The sequence below is a fragment of the Vicugna pacos genome, chromosome 3 (assembly GCF_048564905.1).
Source record: "Vicugna pacos chromosome 3, VicPac4, whole genome shotgun sequence".
In the NCBI taxonomy this organism is placed as follows: domain Eukaryota; kingdom Metazoa; phylum Chordata; class Mammalia; order Artiodactyla; family Camelidae; genus Vicugna; species Vicugna pacos.
This window is the reverse complement of record NC_132989.1, coordinates 15,544,229-15,569,101: the sequence shown is the minus strand read 5'-3', so window position 1 is coordinate 15,569,101 and position 24,873 is coordinate 15,544,229. Positions and strand designations below refer to the sequence as shown.

Here is a 24,873-nt window from a genome sequence, read left to right as displayed (position 1 = left end):
CTCCACACAAATATCCCTTGCAACTTCCTACCTTTGTATGTTAGCTCAGTCCATTCCTTCAAAGTTCAACTCAGTTGCCGCCTCCTCCAGAAAGCCTTCAGTGATTCCTCACACTCACAGCACTTGTTACCCATGGCCTATCCCCAATGATGTATGTTCTATAAGGTCTTCCCTCTGCATATACTGTTACATCTTTGCAATTCAGTGATTGTGTTTTATCATTCCACCTTCTATGACTGTGGTGAAGACACATTATAATCTTCAAACCATATATCCCATTGCCATCCTAAACTGTCTTCACCTAGCTTAGGGTCATGCACACAGGAAGTGCCCAGGAAATTTTTAACTGAATGATTCTTTTTTTCAAACTCATGATACCACCATCTATGTTGCACTGCATGAGCCACATAGCCTTAAACTTTTCATTCATGTTTTGAGAGGATTGTACAACATTGGTGGTCTCAGTCTGTGTCAGGATTGGCTGGGGAGTATGTTAAAATGCAGATGCCTGGGCCTCAACCTCAGGGAGTCTGATCAAGGCTCAGGCAGCTGCATCTTAAGAAGTCCACCAGGTGACTGTGATGCAAGTGGTCTTCAGCCATCCTTTAAAGAACCTTGGCCCCAAAGGCCCTTGAGGTCCAGCAAGTCACCCTTCTCTGGCCACTGATGAGCAAGTCAGACCCCAGTCTCATCCCCATCGAGAGCCTCGTGCTTGTACACCCTCCCTGGACTCATCCTCCTTTGTTTCTGTCCTTGTTTCCCCAAGTGTGTGGCTGTGGCCTGGCCCAGTCGGGCTTCTTCTTCAAGAACCAGGAATACATCTGCACGCAGGATTACCAGCAGCTTTATGGCACCCGCTGTGACAGCTGCCGGGACTTCATCACGGGCGAGGTCATCTCTGCACTGGGGCGCACCTACCACCCCAAGTGCTTTGTGTGCAGCTTGTGCAGGTGAGCGGATGACCGGTGGGGGCTGGACTCTCTGCCTGGGCCCCTGGCACAGGGAAGAAATGGCCTTTCCCAGGCCGATCTGGGACTTGCATGGCTTTATGCTGGACACTTGGATTTCTATAATCTCAGGAGTGGAAGGATCTGACAGGCCAGTGGCTATCAAACCTTTTAGCAGCTGAATCCTGTTTGTCCAGTGTGATCTAATGGAAAACACCAGCTTGTCCTGCAATGAAGCCAGAGTGAGGATCTGAGCCCCCACACTTAGCCTTCCACTTCCCATCAAAAGGCCCCAGAGGAACCACTGAGTCTCCTGACCTCTCAAAACTCAGTTTGGAAACCACAGATCTGGCTTGGGCTCCTCCGCCCACAGCCACATGTGGTCTCAGGATATCTGTTTATAGCCTCCTCCGTGACCCTGGCAGGTGATCCCATCTCTGTAAGCCTCAGCTTCATCGGTAACATAGGCTTCAAAACCAGTCCAAGCTTCACTGGGTTTTCATGAAGAGAAATGAAATGGTGCGCAGACCTTAGCTCAGTGACTGGTTCATAACTGTGTCTGCTTTTATTATTCTTTTCATTATCGTAATGATAATCATCTAGCCTCTCAAGACATCCAAGAGGTGATGGAAAGCTCACCCCTTCCCTCCTCCCGACCCCCAGCGTTCCAGTCACTTCTTAACTTAGCAAATATACATTAAGGGCCCACTGTATGCCAAGCACCACATTAAGGAGATGAAAAAATTAAGAAAACCTCCACTCTGCCCACCAATAACGTTAAAATTTAATGGATCGCTCTGATTTAGTCGTAAGTAAAGCATTATTGGAGTACACGTGTGCAATTTTTAAATGGGAAAGTAATTTATAGATTAACTGTTCTCCCCATAAAATAACCACCTGTTAGTCACCAGTAGGAGTAACTAACCAATTAGAGTTTCTGATTGAGACCAACAACACGGTGCATAAGACAATATAGTCACCCAGTGGAATTCATTCATCCATCCAGCCCTTAATACCTGGGCCTTAGGTCCTGGAATCCCAAACCCATTGGAATTTTGCACATTGGGGTCCTTGAGGTATAAAGTGAAGGTTTTGTGAAGCTACATGAGGATGAGGCACCTTCCCGAGGTCACGCTGTGCCCTTTTACTGTGAGTCAGTGCCCGGGCTGTAATGAGTTCACACTTCCCTCTCTCCCCGGCACTCCCTCCATTGTCCATGTTGCTGACGTAAAGGCGTGGAGCCACTGCAGGCTTTGTGAGGGTGGGGGGTGTGCTCAGGGCCAGTATTAACAGGCATCCCAGACTGCACAAGCAAGAGCAGCTGCACCATGGGATGGGCTGTGCTGGGGCTTCTAGATGGGTTATATTTAGTTAGGGAGGCGGACCATGTGCGAGCTTGAGCCCCTGCGCCGAGGAACTCAAACTGCGCAAGTGCAGGCAACCAGAGGAAGAGGTTGTTTGTGGACGTCTGAACTTCCTAGGGAGTAAAAGGGAATTTTTAGCAAGTTTGGGAGTTGAATGAGTTCTTCCTGACATATGGGGGCAGGTCAAGTTGGGGTGGAAAAAAGTCCCTCCAGGAAGCCACAGCACCTCTGAGAGGAGTTTTTAGCCTCTTCTTTGTACAGAAGAGAAATGTAAGCTCAGATAAGTGTCCTGATTTTCCCCGTGTTTAAAAATCATGTAAATGGCCCGACTGGGTCTCCAGTTCCAGTCCTGGCCCTTGTTGAGTGGTTTATTCAGCCTGGCCCTGTGAACAGCACTTGAATGTACCTGGCGCTCTACATGTGTTCTGTGTGTTGTCAGGTCACTGATACACACACAATCCCCCTGCAGAGGAAGTGTTGAATTTCTCCTTCATCCCCCTTGCAGGAAGCCTTTCCCCATTGGAGACAAGGTGACCTTCAGTGGAAAGGAATGCTTGTGTCAGACGTGCTCCCAGTCCATGTCCAGCAGTAAACCCATCAAGATCCGTGGACCGAGCCGTGAGTCGTCCACACTGGGTGCCTCCCTGTCCGTGTCGCCGTCTCCCAGGGCTCCCCATCCCAGCTTCGTTCACTGCTTCTGCAGCCTGGAGGGAAGTGGGGGAGGTTCCCACCCTGGAGGACTCCTGAAGCATGACCCAGTTGGCATACAGCCCAGACTCACAAGCTTCCTGAAGCACAGATGCGGGGGAAACAGGCTGCCCAACTATAAATAGGGGTGGCCTGTGCCACATATGGCCACTTGGGTGGCTCTCCTGGGATGAGTGGGGCCCCGCTCTTATCTCCCCTCATGCCCAAGCTCCCGGGGGCATCCCAACAGAGCTGATCAAGTGTTTTCCACCAGTGGCTCTCTCAGTTTTACAAACTCCACTGAAAAAAAAATGCAGACATATCTTAAGAAAAGAGAGAACATGAGAGAACGCCGCAAGGGCTGTGCTAGTGTCCCTTAGGGTGTGTTCTGTGGACCACGGAGTCAGCTTCACTGCAGAGCTGGTAGAAATACAGATTTCGGGACCTACTTTGGATTTGTAGGAATAGAACCTAGGAATCTGTGTCCTTAATAAGCTTCCCGGGTGATTCATTCACTGCTCCTAAGACTGGGAAGCACTGTCTAGGTAGGTAGGGGACACCTGCCGTGCCATCATAAAGGTCATGTTCTGTCACCAAAGCATAGATCTGGGGCTAGAGGAAACTGAGGATCACTGGTGTACCTTGGAACAGTCATTCTAATTTGTGGAACGTCCATTCCACTCAAGTGTGTCTGCTGGTAAGACACTGAAATCACTGTCCCGGATGCCCTTGTCAGGCCACGTACTGCGTGTGCCCACACACACAGGCCCAGTCCCCTGGGTCTCAGCAAGCCAGGCTAGGCTCCAGGTTCTTTCATGTTAGGTGACACTCTCACTGGCCTCATCGGCAGAATCAATGAAAACCCATTAGCCTCCTGTGCTGCATCTCTGTATAGTGCAGGGGCTGTCAGCCACGGCACCAGCACAGTCAGCATGCTAGGATGCATCCAACCAAGGAGGATGAGCACAGAACACCCCGAGTCAGCAGGGCTCAGTTCCCAGAGGCTTCACTGGAGTCCACCCAACATGGTGAGCCAGTGGGGAGGCTCCCTTCCTCGCCCTTCCTTCCTTTCAGTTGAATCAGATCTGTTCCCAGCCCTTCCTTCGGTATCTTCGGTAACGCTCAAGAACAAGTTGCTGCTCTGAGCAGGTTTCCATCTCAAGGTGGCTGAGTGCACACACTGTTTCATAACTCCTTGAAAGCATCATCCAGAATGACAGCAAGGCCGGGGTGCTGGGATGCAGGACCACAGCCCCATGGCTGATGCTGCTGAGGTGCCCAGACACCAGCAGGACAACGTGTGACACCAGAGCGAGTAGCCAGCTGAAGTGAAGGGGCTGCCAACCTCCTGAGTGACACACAGCAGTTATGTAGCCTCCCTGAGGCTCAGTTTACCCAGCTTTGTGGAAAGCAGATGTATCAGTATTCAGGAATGAAGCTGACATACATCATAGTGTGTAAAATGCTCTCTAAATATAAAGTGAGGGATGCTGTTGACTTGGAGGTTTAATCTAGAAAACATACCAAAGGAGAACTGAGAATGAGATTCCTGAATCTGTTATTATTTCGCTTGACTTGTGTTGTGTGTTACTGTGTGCCTTTGGGATCTCGGACAGGTGTGAGATTTTCTAGGCTGAGTATGGAAGCCCCTCATGGGAGCATGTCCACAGAGAGAGGCTGCTGAATATTTCCACCATAATTCTGCAGATAAGGAGGCGGAAGAAGGCAAGGAAGAGTGAGTACAGGGCAGCAAGTGAGTACATGGGCAGTCTCCCGGGACAAGGCTATGATCATGGTTCATCTTGTTATTCACATCAGTTTGTGGATCTGCAGGGCATGTTGCATAGAAATGCTTTCTCCCCAAAGGTGGTCATTGTCCATGCTGCAAATGCAGGGCAGCCTCCTGACTCAAGGGGCAGTTGGAAGGCCTGCTGAGTTCCCCAAGGATGGAGGGAACCAAAGGCAGATTCGAGAGAGTGCTAAGATGAAGAACATATCATGGAAAAGGAAAAAGGAGGAGGAAACATTTGTTGTATTTTTGAGCAACAGGAGTTTGAGGTTTCATCCCTGGACGGTGAATAAAGACATTCTGGAAAAGCAGGAGCAGTATCTACTCAAAGAAGATGAAGAAGAAGACTTAGGAACTGTCAAGAGGAAAGAATCATGTTACTTATTGGAGGCAGAAGAGATGTTTCCTCACAGACCTCACTGAGAAGAACCAGGAGCAGAAACAGCGTCACTGTCATCCTACCATCAGGACTAACATCACCACCACCACCACCACCACCACCATCATTTCCACCATCAGGACTACCATCACCACCACCACTGCCATCATTACCACCATCTCCACAATCACCACCACCATCATCATTACCACCATCTCCACAATCACCACCACCACCATCATTACCACCATCATGACTACCATCACCACCACCACTGCCATCATTACCACCACCTCCACAATCACCACCACCACCATCATTACCACGATCAGGACTACCATCACCATCACTACCACCACCGCCGTCATTACCACCATCTCCACAATCACCACCACCACCACCATTACCACCATCATGACTACCATCACCACCACCACTGCCATCATTTCCACCATCTCCACAATCACCACCACCAACTCCAACACCATCCCCATCACCAGCACTACCGTTAGGCACCACTGCTAACACTGAACGGCTGTTCCTATTGCCAGCGCAGACCTCACTGAGAAGAATAAGCAGCAGCATCACCATCACCTCCAAAACCACCGCCATCGCGACTGCTAACACTGACTGACCGTTAACTGTTGTCAGGCGCTACACCGTGTTTTCCATGTATGACATCTCATTTGATGGTTACAACAACTCTGAGAGAGATAAGAGTAATTGTTTTTAGATGAGGAAACCGATTCAGAAAGCATACATGACTTGCCCAGAGTCACACAGATGGTGGTCATGGACCTGGAATGTGAGCCCAGGCAGTCTGGCTTTGGAGTCTATTCCCTTAACGCACCCTGTTCCAGAGACATGACTTGCTAATAGGAAGGGTCCTGTCTTCCTGGCTTAGTTGCTTAAAACAAGAGGGGAACTTGCTATGACTCACCAGCCCACCCATTTTTGATCTAAGTGGAATGAATGACAGTCCAAAAAAACTAAAAATAGCTGTCTGGGGTCTTTAGAGACTCCAGTGAACTAAGGAATTTAGGAGGAACAGGTGGTGGCGGCATACTTCCTGCCAGCTGAAGGTTGTAATTTTGGAATAAAGGGGAACGTATGAGGAATGGAGCGGACGGCTGGCTCTGCAGAATCCAGCCTGGGACAAGGTGTGGTTTTCCTGACCCTACTTATTACACCAGACCCATGGGCTCCAGGATGGGGAGCCTGAGGCTCCACCAGTGGCCAAGAGTGAAAGTTGGAAGAAGGAGGAGAAAAAGGTCCTGGTCAATGTGAAGCCAGTACAGCCAGGGGACCAGCAGTGTAACAGGGAAAGAAAAACCACCTGGAGAAGTTGTCTCAGAATTTTCAGGACTCCGCAGGCCTTCCCTACATCAGGAGTATTGCTTCTGACCTCAGATCAGAAATGAGATAATGCACAGAGTGTGGGTTAAAAACCTGAGAACTTGAAATAATAATGGTAACAAGCACTTGCTGGGTACACACGTGCCAAGCACTGTGCTGAGTGCTTCCAGACCTTACTTCAGTCCATCTTCACACCTGTGTTGGGAGGGAAATACTCAGATAAGGAAGCTGAGCCTTCACGGTCGTACAACCAGGAGGCTGGGGAGCTGGGATTCTCGCCTCAGCCAGCCTTTCTCCGCTCACCCTCACCTCTCAGCCCACCCTCTCGCACTACACTGTACCATCTCCTAAACTTCAACTAAGGTGCCAGCTCATCTTAGATGTATCAGTGCAGCTTGGAAGAGATGGGATTCATCCCTCGAATGTGGTCACAGAGGGTGCAGCTCTTCACAGAAGGTTTAATGGAGGGATCAACAGGGGTGCTGGTGGCCAGCCCTGTGTCTATCCCCGTGAAATCCGCAAGTGAGTCTGCTCAGTGACTGACCGTGTCAGACAAGGAGGAGTGAAGTGTAAGGAGTCGAGGGGAAGAAGGAAACCTTAGCTGTCTTTAATACGTGAAGAAACTGTCATGTGGGGAAAGAGGTAGATTACTCTTGGCTGCACAAAAGGGAGAGCGTCACAAGGAGTCAGGTCTTAGCTCCATATGAAAAAGACAGTCTCACCTGTCTGAAGGCAAAGCGGACTTCCTCAAGATGCGGCGAGCTGCCCACCCTCTGCCCCTGCAGAGGAGGGTGCCCACCTGCTGAGAATGCTATGGATTCCTGCACTGGGTGGGACTTTGACCCAATGCTCCATGATCTCTGAGCTCCTATGGAATCACTTACCCCTATCGAGGAGGCCCAGAGTGACACAAGTTCAGCATTTGTGGCCTCGAAAGCTGGACCAGATGCCTGAGCCCTCAGGGTTTTCTATACTGAACATGCATGAGTCACTTCAGACGCCTGTCTGTCTATAAAAGAGGAGGGGGGAACCTGACCTCTCTAAACTCTGACATTCTAAAGACTGTGATTATTGGGGTGGAGTGAGGGTAGACATACTCCTGGAGAAAAGAAAGGAAAAAAATTAATTCTAAAACTGTTCCCCCTGCTCCCGTTTGAAAGTTTGGAGCTTGAAGCGTTTTGCAGTGGGTGACCTTCCTGCCACCAGCTTGCACTAAAGGATGTTAGAAAAGCACCATGCGGCCAAGAGGCGGGTAGTGCAGAGACTGCCTGCACACACGCTTCATCAGGGCCCAGAGCCTCCCCACCGCCTGCTGGGCACGCCGCCTTCCTAGACGCAGGAACCCATCATCTCCTCTCCCAAGACTGGCTCCCAGCTGGATGTGAGAGCTTCAGCCAGCTCTCCCAGGTTCTCCCCACTGCTTCCAAGCGTGCATTTGCCTTTGGTGCCAAGAAGGAGGCTCGTCCTCTGGTAAACTTTGCCCCATGACCCTTTCCTCCTCCAAAGTGAGACATCCTGTCGGCTAGGCCTGAATTCCCAGCATCTCCCAAGTACCTTGGATGCTGCCTGCATTTCCTGCCCCTCCCCAGACATTGAGCAACAGGCAGACTTTGCCCCCCCCCCACCATTCTGTTTACCCTAGTGCATGGCCCTGGGTGACAGGGACGGAGAGCGAGGGCACCTTTCTGCTCTGGATCAGTCTCATCAGACTCTGTAATCCTTGCTACTTGGGGAGGCAGATGTTTGGTATATATCCCGTTGGGGCGGGGGTGCACATGGTAAATTCTGTCCTTTGTCCAGATGCTCTAAGGCCTGCTCTTTTGTGCTCAATCAGCAGATGTGCTGTGAATTCTTACTGTGTGCCGAGCATAGTGCTGGATGAGAGAATAGACTTAACCCCGACACACACAAATCACAGATGCGGCCCTTGCCATGTTTGCCTGAGCAAACAAGCCTAACGGTGGGGGAAAATAGATCCTAAGCCTGACTTCTGGAGCGAGGCTTCTCAAACTCTGCTGGGCTTGGAGATCTTGATAAAAGTCAGTCGGTCTGGGTGGGGCCTGCAGAACTGCACATTTGTGAGCTCCCGGCTGATACTGATGCCGCAGGTTCCCAGGTCACGGAGAGCAGCATGAGCTCAGTTAGAACTTGAGGGCAGGCCAGAGCAGTGCACGGCCTGCTCTGGATGAACCGTGGTCATGATGAGCAGCAGGGAACTTTCTGGAGGAAACTTGGGATGTCCTTTCTGCCTCACACCGGAACCTCTGGTCTAGAGGCCAGGCCTCCATTGGCCTTTCCCTCACCTGTGCAGAGTCTCTGGACAGATGCCAGTGCCAAGGTAGGGGCTGTTGGGGAAAAGCTGGCGTTCAGGGAGGGGTTTCCTTGGCTCAGGCGTGCGATGAGGGCGGGGGTCAAGGGGCCTGGGGTGCTTTGCTCAGCGGCGTCCTCCTGTCTTTGCAGACTGTGCCGGGTGCAAGGAGGAGATCAAGCACGGCCAGTCGCTCCTGGCGCTGGACAAGCAGTGGCACGTCAGCTGCTTCAAATGCCAGACCTGCAGCGTCATCCTCACTGGGGAATACATCAGCAAGTGGGTCTCTCTGCCTCCCCTCCCCCGGCCTGGGCCTCTGCATTCTGCCAGGCCTGGCTGCCTGCGGCCTTGCCTGACTCTCCAACAGTGTCTCCATCCAGTCACCGCACTCTGGCCACACACAGCCCCTCACCCACCTCGGGCCCACTCTCGGTGCTTCCTCTGCCTGAGATGCTCTCCCCCTTCTGCACATGCTCACTGCTTCCTTCTTTCTGCTCTCGGGTCCCACACCCTCTCCCCAGAGGTGGCCTCCTACCACCTCTTACCACCTCCAGGCCCCCAACACTGGCCCTCCCAGTGGCCCTCATTCTGCGCATTCGTTTCCTTCATACAGGCCGGCACCATTGACAGTTACATATTTATCCATGCTCACTTTTTAATAATGATAATCACGCTAGCTACCATTTATGGAGTTCTTATTACGTACAAGGAATGTACTAACAGCTGTGTTCAAGTTATCACATTAAACCCCACGACTACCCCTGTGAAATGTTTATCTCTATTTGAAAAGCTGTGGAAACTGAGTCTCAGAGAGTAAGTACCTTGCTCCAGTAATTATATTTAGTGTCTGTCCTTGCCGGGGAGGGACTATATTTAATTCACTGCTGCCTTTAGCACAATGCCTGACCCATGGTCAGTAACACAGTTGTCGAATGAATTGAGATAAGAGATGACGGACACACAGCCATGAGGAGAGAGGGCCAGCCCCACTGACCTGCACACTGAGCACTAGGCAAGCCCCCCTTGCTGCCAGGCCCTCGTGACCACATTTACACACTCAAGTACCTTAAAGAAATTGGGTCCGCAGGCTCCCAGAGCTCTGACACTTTATGACCCGGATGCTTTCTACGTATCACTCTCTGGCCCGATGCTAGGACGTAATGAGCATGTAAAGTTGTAGCACACGTGGTTTCTGCTGTCAAGAAGTAAGGGTGATAAGCTATATACATAAAAATATATAACTCCAGGGGATACGTGGTTGGGAGCTCAAGGGAGTTCTGTTCTTTAAGACTTTTTCCACCGTAAGTGGCAGAAAACCCGACTCAAACTCCCTTAAAAGCAAAAATGGGAGTTTGTTGACTCATGGAAATGGGAAGACCAGAGGCATGCTGGCTTCCGGTGTGGCTGAAACTAGGGACTTGAAGGTGCCATTAGCGCTTCAGAAGCCCGCCCCTCTCTTCTCCCTCTCTCTCCCCCTCCCACTCTCCCTCCCTCCCTCCCTCCCTCTCTCTCTCAGCTCTGCCTTCCTCTGTGTTTGATTCATTTTGAAGCAGGCCTGCCCAAGGTGATAGCAAAGATGATCACCAGCAACTCCAGGCTTTCAATTGATCCGCTTCGCAAGCCTGGCAGAGAGAGAGGTGCCTCTTCCCCAAGAACTCCAGCGAAAGTCCCACAGCTGCCCCTGATTTGGCCACTGTTGGTCACATGCCGACTCCTGGCCAGGAGGATCTGAGCCCTTGAGCCAGAGAGCAGCCCTTTGTGAGCCCCTTGTAACTACAAGTGGGCAGGGGTGGTTCCCAGGAAACCTCAGGCCAGGTACTGCTGCCGGCGGAAGGGGAGGTAGACACTGGCCAGACAGCACTTCTGTCAGGGGTCTAAGCGAAGGGCTGTGACTGTTCAAAGAAAGGAGTGACCACTTGTAGCTAGCAGGAAGTTGAATCTGGGGTATGTGAGAGCTTTGTGAAGTCTGGTGGTGTTTGGGCTGCACCTTGAAAAGGCGTGTGTAGTTTGAAAATGTAGCTTGTAGGCAGAATGGCCAGCCTGGACAGAGCAGAAGGTGCCGGACACATCCATCCTGTTTGCTGGAACTCAGGCATGCACACAGGTGAAGCAGGGTCCAAGGCTGTGAAGGTGACCTGAGGTTCCAGCACCGAGGGCTTTGAATGCCATGTTAGTGGGAGTTTGGCATGCACTTCTGTGCCTGCCAAGTAAGGAGTGCCCTTGGTGAGTCACCAGCCAGGAGCTCTTGAGTCTGTGAGCCTAAGTCTGAATTCTTTAGGGGAGTTAGTGTTTGTTCCTCTCAAATAGACACAGCCCAGATTGCCAACCATGCCTCGGGCCTCTGTGGCCTGGCTCTGGGCTCTTCATCTGTCTGCCAGCAGATTGGCAGGTGCTCAGAGGCGCTGGCTCTGGCGTTGATGCCTGGGTGAGAAGCCCAGTCCACAAGACCTTGGCAAGAGACTCAACTTCTCCAAGTCTCAGTTTCCTCATTTACAAAAACAGGGCTAAGAGGAAGATCCATCTCACAGGTTTGTGTAAAGGCTCAGAGATCTGTGCTTTGTACCTAATCACTACTCAGTAAATGTTCATTTTTACCATCTGCCTCTTCTTAGAATCATGTATATTACAAATTCTCCAAGGCCTCACCACCTTCATGGGTCCACATGAGGAGGTGTTGGCATTTATACTCAAATTTTGCTGGCTTATTTGTACCTGTCTCCTGACAAATGGTTTTATCTCCCTGCAGGGTCACCCAGAGTGTGGGAGGGCTGTAGGTGGGGGAGGCTTGTCTTGTGGACCCACAAACAAGTCTCCCCTCCTGACTTTGCTGGGCACAGGTCCTCACTGCCTTCAGGAAACACTGACTGTCCTGCTGCCCAGGGTGGGCTCCCAGCAGTCCCCACATGGCAGCAACTTGGAGATGGAGCAATGACATGCCTTTTCTTTAGGGCTCTCTGTGTGTAAGCGAGTTCTATAGCCCCCAAGATGTCGTCAGCATTTTAGAGAGATGTGGTCGGACCTAGTCCTTAGAGCTAGACAGGGCCCGAGCTGGGCTGAGGTCTCTGCTGCCCCCGACCATCTCCACGTTGGCCCCAAACAGCCTCCTTAAAGTCCCCTCTCAGCAGTCGTGGGGATTCCTCTAGCTGCCATCTGCCGAGTGTGCATACAGGCTGGGACTCACTGGAGCCATGTCCAGCCTGGTGAGAAACCAGACCGTCTGGGTTTGAACCAGCTCTAGGTCATCCACATTGGGTTTCCTCATCCACACGTGGATCATTCCAACCTTGTAGGGCTGCTGTAAGGATTAAATGAAATAACCTATGTAAAACACCATCAGAGAGCCTGGCACAGACCGAGCAGTAAATATCAGTGGTCACTGGCAGTAGAGGGTAGTGTAAGAATAACTAACAGTAATCTTGTCCCTGCCCAGTAAATTGTAAGCACTGGACAAGAATGGAGCACACAGCAGGTCGTCGGGGAGGCTCCTGTTTTCTGCTGATCCAGGAGCACAATCAGATGATTCTTTCAGTACGGGTGAAGTGTTCTGTTAGAAGCCCTTAAGGATGTGCAAAAAATCCATCCTACTGATGACCTCCTGGAAGGGAAACAGGGAGAGGCTGAGCGGAGGGTGAAGACTTTTCCCTTTGTGCCTTTGCAATGTGCCAAATGCAAAGATTACCTATTCTAAATAAAATAAATGTTTTTTTTTTAAATGATTTTTTTAAAAGAGCCCTTTGGGGTGAAGGGCAGAGAGCAGGTCTGGAGAATTTGTGGGGAGGGAGAAGAACGAGAGTAGAAAAGGGACACTCACGGCCAGCGGCAGGCCAGTGGTTCCCAGGCCTGCTCGGGGGGGTTGGCCAAGACGCAGATTCAGGGGCTCCCTTCCCAGGAACTGTCTGATTTTGTAAAGCTTGAGGGGTGTCCAGGGAGTTGGCATCTTTAACGGCTCCCTGAGTGCTTCTGATCTTGGCCCAGTCACAGTTGGCTACAGGCCTGGGATGCCTTACATGGCACCCCCGTGGACCCCCCTAACTTCCTCTTCCTGTGTGGATTTCCTCTTGCAGGGACGGCGTTCCATACTGTGAGTCTGACTACCACTCCCAGTTTGGCATTAAATGTGAGACTTGTGACCGGTACATCAGCGGCAGGGTCTTAGAGGTGAGTGGGTACAAGTAACTGTGAAGATGTTTGAGCAGGCTGGGTTTTGACTCCAAAAAGTCAGCACTGAGGAAGAAGAAAGTCACCCTACACCCCTTTTTCCATAGCCTCCACCTCCCTGCTTTCTCTACCCCAATTTAGCTTGCTACATAACCTTGAACAGATAACCTTGCCTCTCTGGGTACCCCCAAAATGAGAGGCTGGACAAAATGACTCCTTGCTTAGAAAATGCTGTGTTGGGAATATCAGTTGCTTTTCTGGATTCAGACCCAGAGAGATTACTGGTGAGTGACAATCATGATTTTCTTCCCAGCCCTGCCTAAAGCCATTTGTTTTTTAAGCATTTGGTAATGCACTGATTTAAGAACCAGTTTGTCTAGCATCCTGCTCCCTAAGCCCTTCTTTGGCTGGTCCATCACCATGGCAACAGCTTTCCTCTGCCTCTGATGCACAGTTCACTCTGCCAGTGACAGACAACCTGCAGCACCTTTTCTGAACCCTTGCCTGAGCCCCCTGTCCACTAGCCTTCCTGGACTCTCCCCCCACCCACTGTGGGCCCAGGAAGCTTTCTTCATGCTTTGGGACCACCCACCTTCAGGAATCAGAAACAGGAAAGAGCTTGGTGCAAATGAAAACCAGTAGCCTAAGAGTAGAAACAGTTTCGTGCTAATATTAACTCAGTTGCTAACTCATGCTCAGATTTGGGGTGAATATCTTTGCCTTTCTAAGCCTGAGTTTCCTTATCTGACAATGGCTGGGAGACAGCAGACTGGGTCAGGTCTTAAAAGCAGAATCATTAATTCTGACAAATCTGGCCAATTAGTCATGGTTACCTGGAGTCAGCACTGTGTTGAGAAGGATTCTGCAGCCGCATCTGGGTGCAGCAGGAGAGAATGTAGAAACCAGGAAAGGACTAATTGAAGAGATGCACTGAAGCTGAGCCTCAGGATGAGAAGGAAGCTGTCATGTGAAGAGCTAGAGGAAGAATGAGCGTGACCCTTTCAGGGAACAGAGAAAAAGGCTGGTGTGGCTGAATTCTATAAATTGGGGCTGGGGGAGGATGAGTGTGTTGTAAAGGCCATGTCATATAAATCTCTGTAGACCTGTCTAGGAGTTTGCAGTTTACAGCAAGTACAGTGGAAAGCCATCGGAGAGTTCGAAACCAAAGAGCAACATGATAAGATAATGCTTTTAAAAGGTTGTAGGGAATCAGAGAGAATAAGATAAACAAATGCACAGAGTTGATAAACCATCAAGCATTTCCAGGGAGCGGGAGCAGCAGGAGTGCAGGGTAGAGGATGAGGCATGAAACAGGAGCCCAGGAAGGGTTTGGGCCCCTGTTTCTGAGGGCCCGATACCAGGGTGAGGAGTTTGTAATTCACTCAGCAACAGGGGGTTGTGGAAAGATGAGATGGAAGTGACCTGCTTTGAGCTACACCCTACGGAGGGTAAGAGGCTTAATTTAGAGGAAAGAAACTAGAAGTGGGAGACCAGCGCGGAGGCCATGGCCTCGCAGGAACAGGAGGTATAGTGGCAATGGAAGGGGCAGTCACCCTGTCTACAACACTGTGGGAGTAGAAGTCCAGCAGCTTTGCAACCGGGGCAATTTGTAGACGTGACCATTGAAGGGGAAGGGGCCAAAAGTTGAACCCAAGTGTCAAGCCAGGGTGAGAGAAAGCCTGGTGTTGCCATCTGCAGAACTGAGGTCGGCAGGGAGAGGAGCTGATCTGGACAGAAACATACCCATTTCCCTTTGGGATGGAGTGTGACTGAAATTCCCACAAGGTTTCAAGAGAGCAGCAAGCATGTGGATCAGAGCTCAGGGACAAAGCTCAGGCCTGAAGGGACCAATCTCAAAAATGCTAGGATTTGAATAATAGCACCATGGGACTTGTCAGGATTTCCAAGAGAGAGAAGTGGGCTAAAGGCAGCCTTGAGGAGTGGCTGCTTACAGGTGGCAGGAGACTGAGAAGTTGTCAGAGAAAGAGGGGGAGCAGTCAAGGATATGGGGGAAGATTGGGGAGGGTGACGAGGGGACAGAGCTTCTGAAATGGTGGCAAGGTCATCGGAGTGTTGGGCAGACTCTGCAGAGCAGCTAGGGATATGCAGGCTGAGGAAAGGCTGTAGGGTGTAGGGCAAGGTCACCTTCAGGAGGACCATTTGTTGAGTCTGCAGGATTGTGGGCAAGAGGCATCCACACTGTAGTAGGGTGAAGGGTCAGTGGCATGAGAGGTCGTGAAAGCAGACTTTTCTTTCAAGAAGGAAGAGACTTCAGTTACACGCAGGGCCACAAATAAGAATGGGTCCCAGCATTCCCAAGCTGCTCTGAAGCTGTGGTGGCTGACTTTTCCCCACGTGTTACCGTCACTTAGCATTGTGGGAGCCTCCTCTTCTTGGGCAGCTGTGGTTACTGGGTTTCAAATGATTCCATTTGCACGAGGCTCCATTAGCATCTTGGATGTATTGATTTTTTTTTTCCGCTTATTGCTGGGAGAGACTTTTAGCAATCAAGTAGTTCATCCTCCTCGTTTTACAGATGAGAAAATTGAGCCCCAAGATATGTGGTGCTTTTCCAGGGTCACACACACACACACACACACGTTATTTCTGATGGAGACTGAGCTGAAATCTAGGCTCCCGTCTCCCACACGGATGCTGGCAGCTCTCAGCTACTCAGGGGCCTTTGAGGTGGTGTGATGTCATGGAAATACACAGTTGGAGTGAAACAGACTTGAATTCCAGTTTTACCATTTCCAGCCATGAAACCTTAAGCAAGTCACTTTCTTGGCATCCTAGAGGCCTTATCTATCAATGGAGAATACAGCTGTTTCTTAACTCCTAATAGAGATCTCAGTGGGAAATAAGAGAAAATATATATATATATCAGTTTCTGCCCCCGGTTCCTGGCACAGAACTCTTAAAACATTTCTGACTTCCTAAGTAATAAGAGCACTTGGAGCATCTTTTGTTCTACTTTTTGGTCTTTGATCCCATTTCTTGAACACAGAGCTCCTAAATCCCTTGGAATTTCCTGGGTGGTGGGAGCATCTTTTCTTCTAATGGGATGACTCTGGACGGACTCCTGGATGGGGGCTGGTCACCAGAAAGATCAAGTCACGATTAGAAGCTTGGAACTTTCAGCCCTACCTCCATCCCCCAGGAAGGAGAGAGGGCCTAGAAACTGAGTTAATGATGGATCCTGCCTATGCAAGGAAGCCTCCATAAATATCCCTAAAGTACAGGGTTCGGTGAGCTTCCAGGTGGGTGAACACGCAGAGGTTCTGGGTGCACAGCAAGAGGGCCTGGGTGCTCTGTCCCTTCCCACACGCCTTGCACCTCGTCTGTCTGAATGTTCATCTCTATCCTTTATCATATCCTTTTATGATATTTCAGTAGATGTAACTGTTTCCCAGAGTTGTGTGAGCCATTCTAGCAAATTTGTAAGCCCGAGTTGGGGATCATAGGATCCCCAGTTTCTAGCTGGTCATGCAGAGGTACAGATGACAACCTGGGACTTACAGTTGGGATCTGAAGTGTTGGTGGAAGGAGACAGTCTTGTGGGTCTGAGCCCTTAACCTGTGGGGTCTGACCCCTTCTCCATGTGGAGAGTCAGAATTGAGATAAATTATAGGACACCCATCTGGTGTCACAGAGAACTGGTTGGTGTTGAGGGGGTGGAAAAAAGCCCACACATCTGGTCAGCAGCGCTGTGAGTGTGGTAGTAGCGTGAGAGTAAGGGACACACGGGAGTGTGTGCTTGCTTTACAGTCAGGACTCTGTTGCTTGCAAGTGCAGAAACTCCTCAAATGGCTTGGACCAAGAAGGAAATTCAGCTCCCATAATAAAAAACCCAGAAGTAGTTCTTGCTTCAGGCACAGCTGGACCTAGTGCCCAAACAAATATGTTTGGAATATCTTGACATCTTGGCTCCACTTTCTTCTGTGTTCCTTTATTTTGAGGAAGGTTCTCCTCCATGATGGGGGAATTGGACACCTTCAGGCTTGCATCCTAGCCGCCAGCATTTCCAATGGGAGGAGAGTGTCTCTTTTCTAATAGCTCAGCAAACATCCTGGGACTGGCTGATCTCGCTAATCTCGGGCCCATCTCCAAACCAGTAGCCGTGACTATAGAGTTGAAGTAACTTACTGGTAGGGGCAGCCCTGCTTGACGCAGACTGACAGAGGGAATGAGTCATCCCACCCAGGAAAGGCTTGTTGCTTTTTCTAAAAGAAGGAGGAAGGATGTTGACCAGGCCAGAACAACGGTCACCTACTACGGGGCCCAGTGCATTTCCGGATGCACAATAGGCACTTAATTAAATTCCATTCCCTTCCCAGGCCGCCCCATGGTCCCTCCCTCAGTGACAGAGCCCAACATGCTGAGTGCCAGTCACCCTCCTTCCTTCCTGGTCTGTGTCCTTGCCAAGGAGAACCACAGCCCTGGTGTCCTTGTGCTGAGTTTCCTAAGCTTGCTTGTAGTTCTCAGTCCTCTGCAGTATGGCCCCATTTTCCAGGTACTGAATGTTTGCCATTTTTCTTCACTATTTTCTTGACTTTAGCTTGTTAACAGGCAGAATGTGTCATCTTATCCCACTGACTTGGTTTCCCTTACGCTGGCGCCCACTGCTCTGCAGCCTCAGGTGGTTTTCTGCACCATCCGTGGCCAAGATTGCTGAGATGGGCGTGAAGCCTCTTTGAGCTGGAGCAGGGTGCTGGAGGAGTGACATTTAGGATGTCAGCTTCAGTTTTGCCAACGTACTATTGCCATCCTAGAAAACAGGTCTATCATTGAAAGGATAAAGAGACACAAAGTAGGAAGAGACTACTAATTAAAACGATTATCCTTGTCATGGGAAGGGAGAATCAGTCCCACAGCATCTCAGCTTGAGAAAATAGCAGGTTTCTTCCAAAGTTTGAACAGAGTTTGCTTTGATGATAATAAGGACATTCTCTCGTTGGTGGGAGCCGTGCAGACAACAAAGACTGAAAAAAAGGAGTTTGGGAGATTTTTTTCCTTTTTAAAAAATCTGCCCTTTCTACATTCTTGCTGAACTTTTAGATAAATCAAGCATCTCCAGAATGGATAAGCCTGTACCCAACCCTCCCACCCTCATCCCCAAAGAAAGATTCAGAAATAGGCACTCAGCATTATGCAGTTATAACTTCTTAATTGGAAGGAACCCACTAGCATCAGACAAGAGGGTGGCAGCGGGGGTGCTTTAACATCCCCCCAATATCCATCAGTTCTTCCCAGGCATATCCCCCCACAAAAGCCTTGCCCTAATGTGCAAAATATACCTTTAAGACAAGCCCCACCTTCCATCCCAATCACTGCACCAACCTCCTCCCACATAGCAATTCTAGAGCTGCTAGTGGAGGGCCCTCACGCATCATGTCCTCTTGGCTGGGACTGCAGTGTCAGAACTGTCACCATGGAAGGCAGCACTGGGCTGGTGACCGGCCCTCCTGGGTCCAGCTCCAGCATTGCTGCTAGCTTCCAGTGGGACCGAGTCACAACTTTCTCTGAGGCTCTTTCTTCCGCCTGTAGAGGAAGTCGCAGTTGAAAAATTATTTCCGTTTTCACTTGAAATAATATTAGAAAAGGAAAGTGGGAATTGGGAAGGGGGCTCACTGAAGCCAGACTGGGGAGAGCTGGGGAGGGGGGGTGGAGACCACCTGGTGCAGCAGTCACAGGACAGGCCTGAGGGTCAGAAGCTCTGCATCGGGTCCTGGCTTTTGTGGTTCCTGTTGCTTGTCCACTGAGCCCTAAAAATGTGTCCTCCACCTGCCACTCTCACAGCGTTCGCTGTGCCTGTGAGCCTTGTGTACTCACTGTTACCTAATGCTTGAACTTATCTTCAAGTTGCCTCCCTTACATGTAAGAAAACTTATGTAACGTAACAGGAAAACCAGGATCACTTGCCATATTGCCGGTAACTAAAAAATATAGTTCCAGTGGAGGCTCCAAGCCTCACACCTGTTCTCATTCTTTAAAAAGGTAGGTTAGTGAGTTTGGGATAGATGCTGAAGACTGCACCAAACTGGTACTTTCTCCCTGAGGAAAAAAAAAATCAGAAGAATTGATAGAGGATTAAAAAGGCGATTTTTTTTTCATTGATCCAATGTTATTAAATCCTGGGTCCCTGTACCACTTAAAATTTTGTCATTTGCCACCAGTGGTGAGGGCCGCATTCTTAGGGAAATGTTGGGATGTCCTCAAAGTAAGGCTGTTCTCATCTGGAAACAAGGAGGTGGGACCAGCAGCCTCCAGATGGCCCTTCCACTGCTGGACAAGTGCAGGTGTCCAGGGAAGTCCCCTCAACTGCCATCAGATACCCATGAGCTTCTGGTGAACTTTTAGACTGTTTAGACTCCCCTGGGTAGACTCCCAACCAGCTGTGGGCCATGAAGACGCCAGCGACACTAACGTGTTAGGAAATGTTCAAACCCAGCCTGTCCACTGGATGGCAACCCTGCTCTGACCTCCTCTTTCATCTTTTTATCTTCTTAGGCAGGAGGGAAGCACTACCACCCAACCTGTGCCAGATGTGTACGCTGCCACCAGATGTTCACTGAAGGGGAGGAGATGTACCTCACAGGTAAGCACATCTGACCCTCTGTAAGGCATTCCTATCAGCTCATGACTGGAAAGGAGTTACAGTTTCCTTCCATTTTTTTTTTTAAGTGTTATCTGTGCTTTTGGCTTGTCCTCAAAATTGTGATTAATCCGCTGCTCTCTGGGTGGTTCGGGAAAGTTGCCGGTGTGGCTAATATGAAGTGACATGTAATCTGCCTTCCGTCCCTGTGCGCCTCCACCCGCTGCTCGGCTGGCCTGCTTCCCTGGCAGCTCTCTGAGCAGACTCCTCTGGCTCTGCCTGGGGGTGGAAGGGTGAGCTGCTTGAGGCCAAGGGTTCAGGAGAACAGGGGGATGACTGGGCTGCAGTGTCTGCACCATCACAGCCTCTACTCCCACCTCCCTCTCCCATCCCTTCCCCCACATCTCAGGCTGCTGCTGGGGTCTTCTCGTGGACTCTCAGGATGCACTGAAAGTAATGGAAGGGAACCACCAGTCTCCAAGAAGCAAATTAGAGCTGCTTTCCTTTTGCCACTTTCTGGGGTCCAGCCTTCTGGCCTCAGGATTCTTGGACCAGCCTCCTAATTAATTTCCAGACTCCGCTCAGTCCTGCATCCTCTGCCCAATCCGTCGTTCCCTGGCATCACAGTGTTCTCAACTGAGCCCTGTTGAGAGGTCTTCAGGGCCCCTCGCTGCCCACCAGTTAGGTACAAACACTTCAGCTTAGCATTTAAGACCCTCCTACTGAGGTCTTAAACTGCCTATAGTGAACAAACCCGAAGGCAACTTTCAGTCGTTCCTTCATCCATTCAGAAACTATTTCTTGAGCCCCTACCATGTGCAGGCTCTGCACCAGAGTTCATAGTGACCTCCAACTTCAGCCCTACCCCCAGTGCCTGTCAGTCCAGGGGGAAGGTGGACTGTGGTCAGTAATCACAGAAATTCCTGTCAACTGGATGAGTTGTACGAGGTGGGATGTATGGGGCTGTGGGAGCATGTGACAGGGTGGGAAGGGGCATCTGGGAAGGATCCCTGAGGAAGGGCCGGGAGTTGGGACTCGGAGGATGAGTGGGTGTTCACTGGGCAAAGAGGGGAGGGATGGGATTTGCCAACCTGAGGGGACAGAATCTGCCAGCCTCTGAGGGAGACAGAGAGGGAGACCCAGCATGGCCAGGGTGAGAGATGAGGTGGGAGGTGGGCAGGACGGGCCAGGCTAGGCCCTGTGGCAGGGACGGTGTTCGGCCCTCCATGTGAGCTCATTGTCCTGGTGCCTCCGAGTAGGTGCTCCTCACTTGCGTGCTTCCTGGAATAGTCTGTCCTCCAGGCCTTCCTCTGGGGATCCTACCATTGGAGGCCCAGCTTGGGCGCTGCCCACAGCCCTTTGTTTGGTCCCCTCAGCTTGCAGTAGAGTCCTTGGCCTCCTCCCTGGGAACCTTGCTCCTGACACTGGCCCTCATGCACACACTCTCTGCAGGCGACTGTTGTCGGCTGAATTGCTATACCAGCCATCTGCAGATGTTTGAGTAGCCATCTTGAGGAGGGCATTTCTTGGAGATCAGCCTTCTTCCAGATTTCCCCACAAGGCAGATGGAAGGTCAGGGAGGCCGTTGCAAGGAGCTTATCTTCCTATCAGGCTTGTCCTGGCTTCAGATGCCCATGGCCAGGAGTTCCCTCAAGATGTAATGAGTCGCCTTTGCCTAGAGCCAGGTTTCTCAGCCTCAGCACTGTTGACACTTGGGGCCAGACAGTTCTTTGGTGCGGGGACTGCCCTGCGTATTGCAGGGTGTTTAGTAGCATCCCTCGCTTCTACCCAGTAGATGCCGATAACGTATCCCCTCCCATTATGACAACCAAAAATATTTCAGACATTGTTACATGTCCCCTAGGAGGCAGAATCTCCCTGGGTTGAGAACCATGGGCCTAGGGCTATTCAGGAGAATCTGATACCGTCCACTAGGGTTGCTGGAGCAGGGGCTCCTGTGTTGGGCTGGGCGAGGTGACCGTTTCTACGATGCTGTGACCCTACAGTTGCTCAGTGTGTGTCCAGTAAAACAGGTGTTAGAGGTGTAAGGATCCCAGGAGCACTTGAGACTGTGAAGTAACAACCCTCATTGTATACAGCGGAGAAGTGAGGCCCAGGGGAAGAAGAGATTTGCGTAAGAACCAGAACGTGCAGGGACAAAATGGGACATGGCCTTTGACTCCCACTCCAGGGCTCTCCTCACCATCCTCCCGAGACCCAGGCCTTGCCCGCTACTCTGGTCCCTGCAGAGATGAGACCTCCGCCTTCCACGAGCACTGATCCCTCAGTGCCTGGGTCCCTGAGTAGTTCCTGCTGCGGGAACTGTGCTGTGTGCTGCGAAGCCCACATGAGTCTCAGCAAACGGCGTGATGTCTTCAGGGACCCTGAGAACCTGGCCTTTGCACTTGGTTGGAAAGTTTGTTGCATAGTATTCCTCTGCCCCTTCCCTGGTGAAGACAATTCCCAGTGTTGAAACTGCCCCCATGTTTCTATCACTAGAAATCAACATCTTTTGCTTCCTGCCTGAATCCCCCATCCTAATCTTTCCCCATTTGGTGCTTTGAATCCTAGCTCTCCTGTTTACTGAGTTTTTGACCTTGGGTAAGTCTCTTAACTCTCTAAACCCCAATTGCCTAGCCTGTAAAATGGGCTAGTGACAGTCCCTGTCATATAGTGGTGTAGTGAGTTCCTGACACCCGGGAAGCTTGTAGTTCATTCATTTAGCAGGTACTTATTAAGCACTGCCTGTGTGCCCAGTGCCGTTCTAACACCTGGAGACATAGCCCTGAGCAAGTCCCACAAGTTCCCTGCCCTCCTGGAGCTCACAGCCTCATGTATCAGTATCTTCTAAGCCCCGCTTTGGACCAGAGCTTCACAGAATGCTGGAAGTTAAGTGATGAAGTGAACAGCTCTGTGATAATGAGAATGCACAATCAGACCTTCAGCAGAAATGCCTCCAGGAGGTGGGAGATATTCTTGGTGATAAAGAAGGGGCTGTCACCCTCCTCCTTAATTATCCCCATCCCGACATCCCTGGCTCCTGGGAGAGTGGGAGTAATTGCAGGGCGCTCAAGGACCTGCCTTGAGGGATACTGAGTGATCCTGGAATGAGGGGGTCTAGGCCGTGCGCTGCTAGATTCGTGCTGACTCGGGCTGTGGGCGTCTTGGGGGTGGCAGCCACCAGGGGTACTGCTACCACTGAGAGCTGGGTCTGTGATTGCCTTGCACACCCTCCCCAGGCAGGGGGTACTGGCATTCAAAATGATATTCCCCAGAAATGGCAAGAAAACTGTCCTCGCCGGCAGTGCAGGAATGGTGAGAACCAGCCAAGAGGACTCCTGGGTCCAGGCATCAGCACTTCTGCTAATGGGCCTGACCTTGAGAAGTGACTTTCTTCTCTGGGGTCTCTTCCTTCACCTGTATAGTGAGGATAATTATACTTTCATTCATCCAATCAAACAGAAGTCATGCTCTGTGCCAGGCTCCCCATTATGTGCTGGGCGCTCAGAGATGAACGAGGCCGGGGTGCCTGCTTCCATGGTGGAGTTTACTATCAGGAGAGGGAGACAGACTTTAATCAAACAGAAATGCAGGCATTCAGGGACAAGCTGTGATAAGCACTGTGAAGGGGAAGTCTGGGAATAATGGGAGTATGAGGCTCCTCATCTAGTCTGGGAGGCAGGAGTGGCTCTGCTGAAGAAGGGAAATTTCAAGCCAAGATCTTGAAATTGAGTAGGAGGTGGGAGGGCAAAGAGGGGAGGGAAGATGGTGGAGGCAGAGAGAACTGCAGGTGCGAAGGCCCACAGGGGAGAAGGCGTTACTTGGTGGAGAAACGGAGGCATTCCCGCACACTCTGTGCACGGCATGCGCCGCCAGGTCAGAGGTGAGGATGGATGTGACGTGCTAAGTGCCCCATAAAGCAGCGTGCACACGGGAGAGCGTGTTAGGAAGCCTGCAAAGCTTGTAAACCCAGTCTTGTCGTTTCCGTCACAGGACACACTGTGTTACTGGCAGCCAGCCTCGGGAGGTTCTTTTGGTCAGTTTGTTTGTGTTTTGATTGCCATGTGATGGCTTTCTGATGGGCTTTAATTGGGAGAAGTATGACATCTGTCTGCAGGAGAACTTCCGGGGCCCTGAGGGAGACAAGAGCAAGTTTTCTTTTATGTGTTTCAAGTTCTGTTGTGCGCTCAGTCTTTTAACTGTTTTTGTAAAGATGCCAGATTTCTAATCTGTTTGTTGTCCATACCCTTCATTTGGGCTTCACCAGGAAATTAGGTCACTGATTTTTGTGCAGCAAAATAATAACCAAAATGCTGTAGGTTCGGGGCAGAACTTACACAAATATCGCAAAGGTTACAGTTGCTAGATCAGTGGAAGTTCTTCTAAACCCAAAAACTGGTTCACAAGATAAACTTTGCTCTCGTTCTAAATGTGCCTGTACCCAGGAAAAAGGAAAGATAGACTTTTTTCTCTTCTTTTGTCTACACTAAGTGCACCCCTGTTCCAAGGATCTGAGGCAGAATAACACTGGAAACACCGGAGTTTTGATATACATTTTTAAACAGGTCTCTTTTATCATTTGTTTATTTAATTAAAACCCACCAGGCAGAAAATCATTTATGAAACCCTAGGACAAACCCTGCTGCTAAGGAAAGTGCCATAACAAATTGTAGTTCCTAATAATAAAGATAATAAATGCCGTGAGCTGGTATCTGTTTAAGCACATACCATGCGCCAAGTACTTTACTGAGGTTTAAATGCAGTATCTCATATTATCCTCACAAGGCTGTGAACTCAAAGCCATTCATATCCTCATTTTAGAGAACAAGAAAATTTAGGAAGGTCGTATCCCAGAGCCAGGGTTAGCTCGCCTGTCGTGCCAGGTTTGTTAAAGGCATTTTCCCCCCATTTATTAGAATTCTTAACCTGGGGTTCATAGTTGACCTTCTGAATTCAATGACTTCCCTGGAACTGCTTACCAGATTTTGCATGTAGGTGTGTTTCTCTAAGGAGAGAGTCTGTAGCTTTTATCAAATTTTCAGAGGTGTCCCTGGCCCAAAATATAGTGAAAAGCTTTTGTTCTATGTTAATTCTGATCCAAAACAGAGCCCTGAAACTTGTTTGATAATTACCCCAAACCCTGCTCTTGTATAAGTGAGTCTATTTCAGATCACATTTTCTCTCTCTCTTTTTTTTTTTTTTCTTCAGTTCAGCTGATTAAGGTCCTGGTACCAGGAGGTATGTCTTTCTGGCTCAGCTGGAGAAGCCACTAATACTTAGCTGAGGCCTC

At 50.2% G+C, this 24,873-nt stretch overlaps 1 protein-coding gene across 3 annotated transcripts in view; it reads left to right on the top strand.

Annotated features, from left to right (window-relative positions):
• ABLIM3 (actin binding LIM protein family member 3) overlaps positions 1-24,873 on the top strand; it is a 165,751-nt gene that overhangs the window by 108,880 nt on the left and 31,998 nt on the right. For 2 of the 3 annotated variants that reach the window (XM_072955102.1, XM_072955098.1), the window contains exons 8-12: positions 767-950; positions 2,817-2,929; positions 8,983-9,109; positions 12,895-12,988; positions 19,499-19,586. In XM_072955102.1, the coding sequence (XP_072811203.1) occupies positions 767-950; positions 2,817-2,929; positions 8,983-9,109; positions 12,895-12,988; positions 19,499-19,586 (606 nt within the window). Of the gene's footprint in view, positions 1-766; positions 951-2,421; positions 2,582-2,816; positions 2,930-8,982; positions 9,110-12,894; positions 12,989-19,498; positions 19,587-24,873 lie in introns of those variants that run through there. The other variant, XM_072955100.1, reaches the window with a different exon arrangement.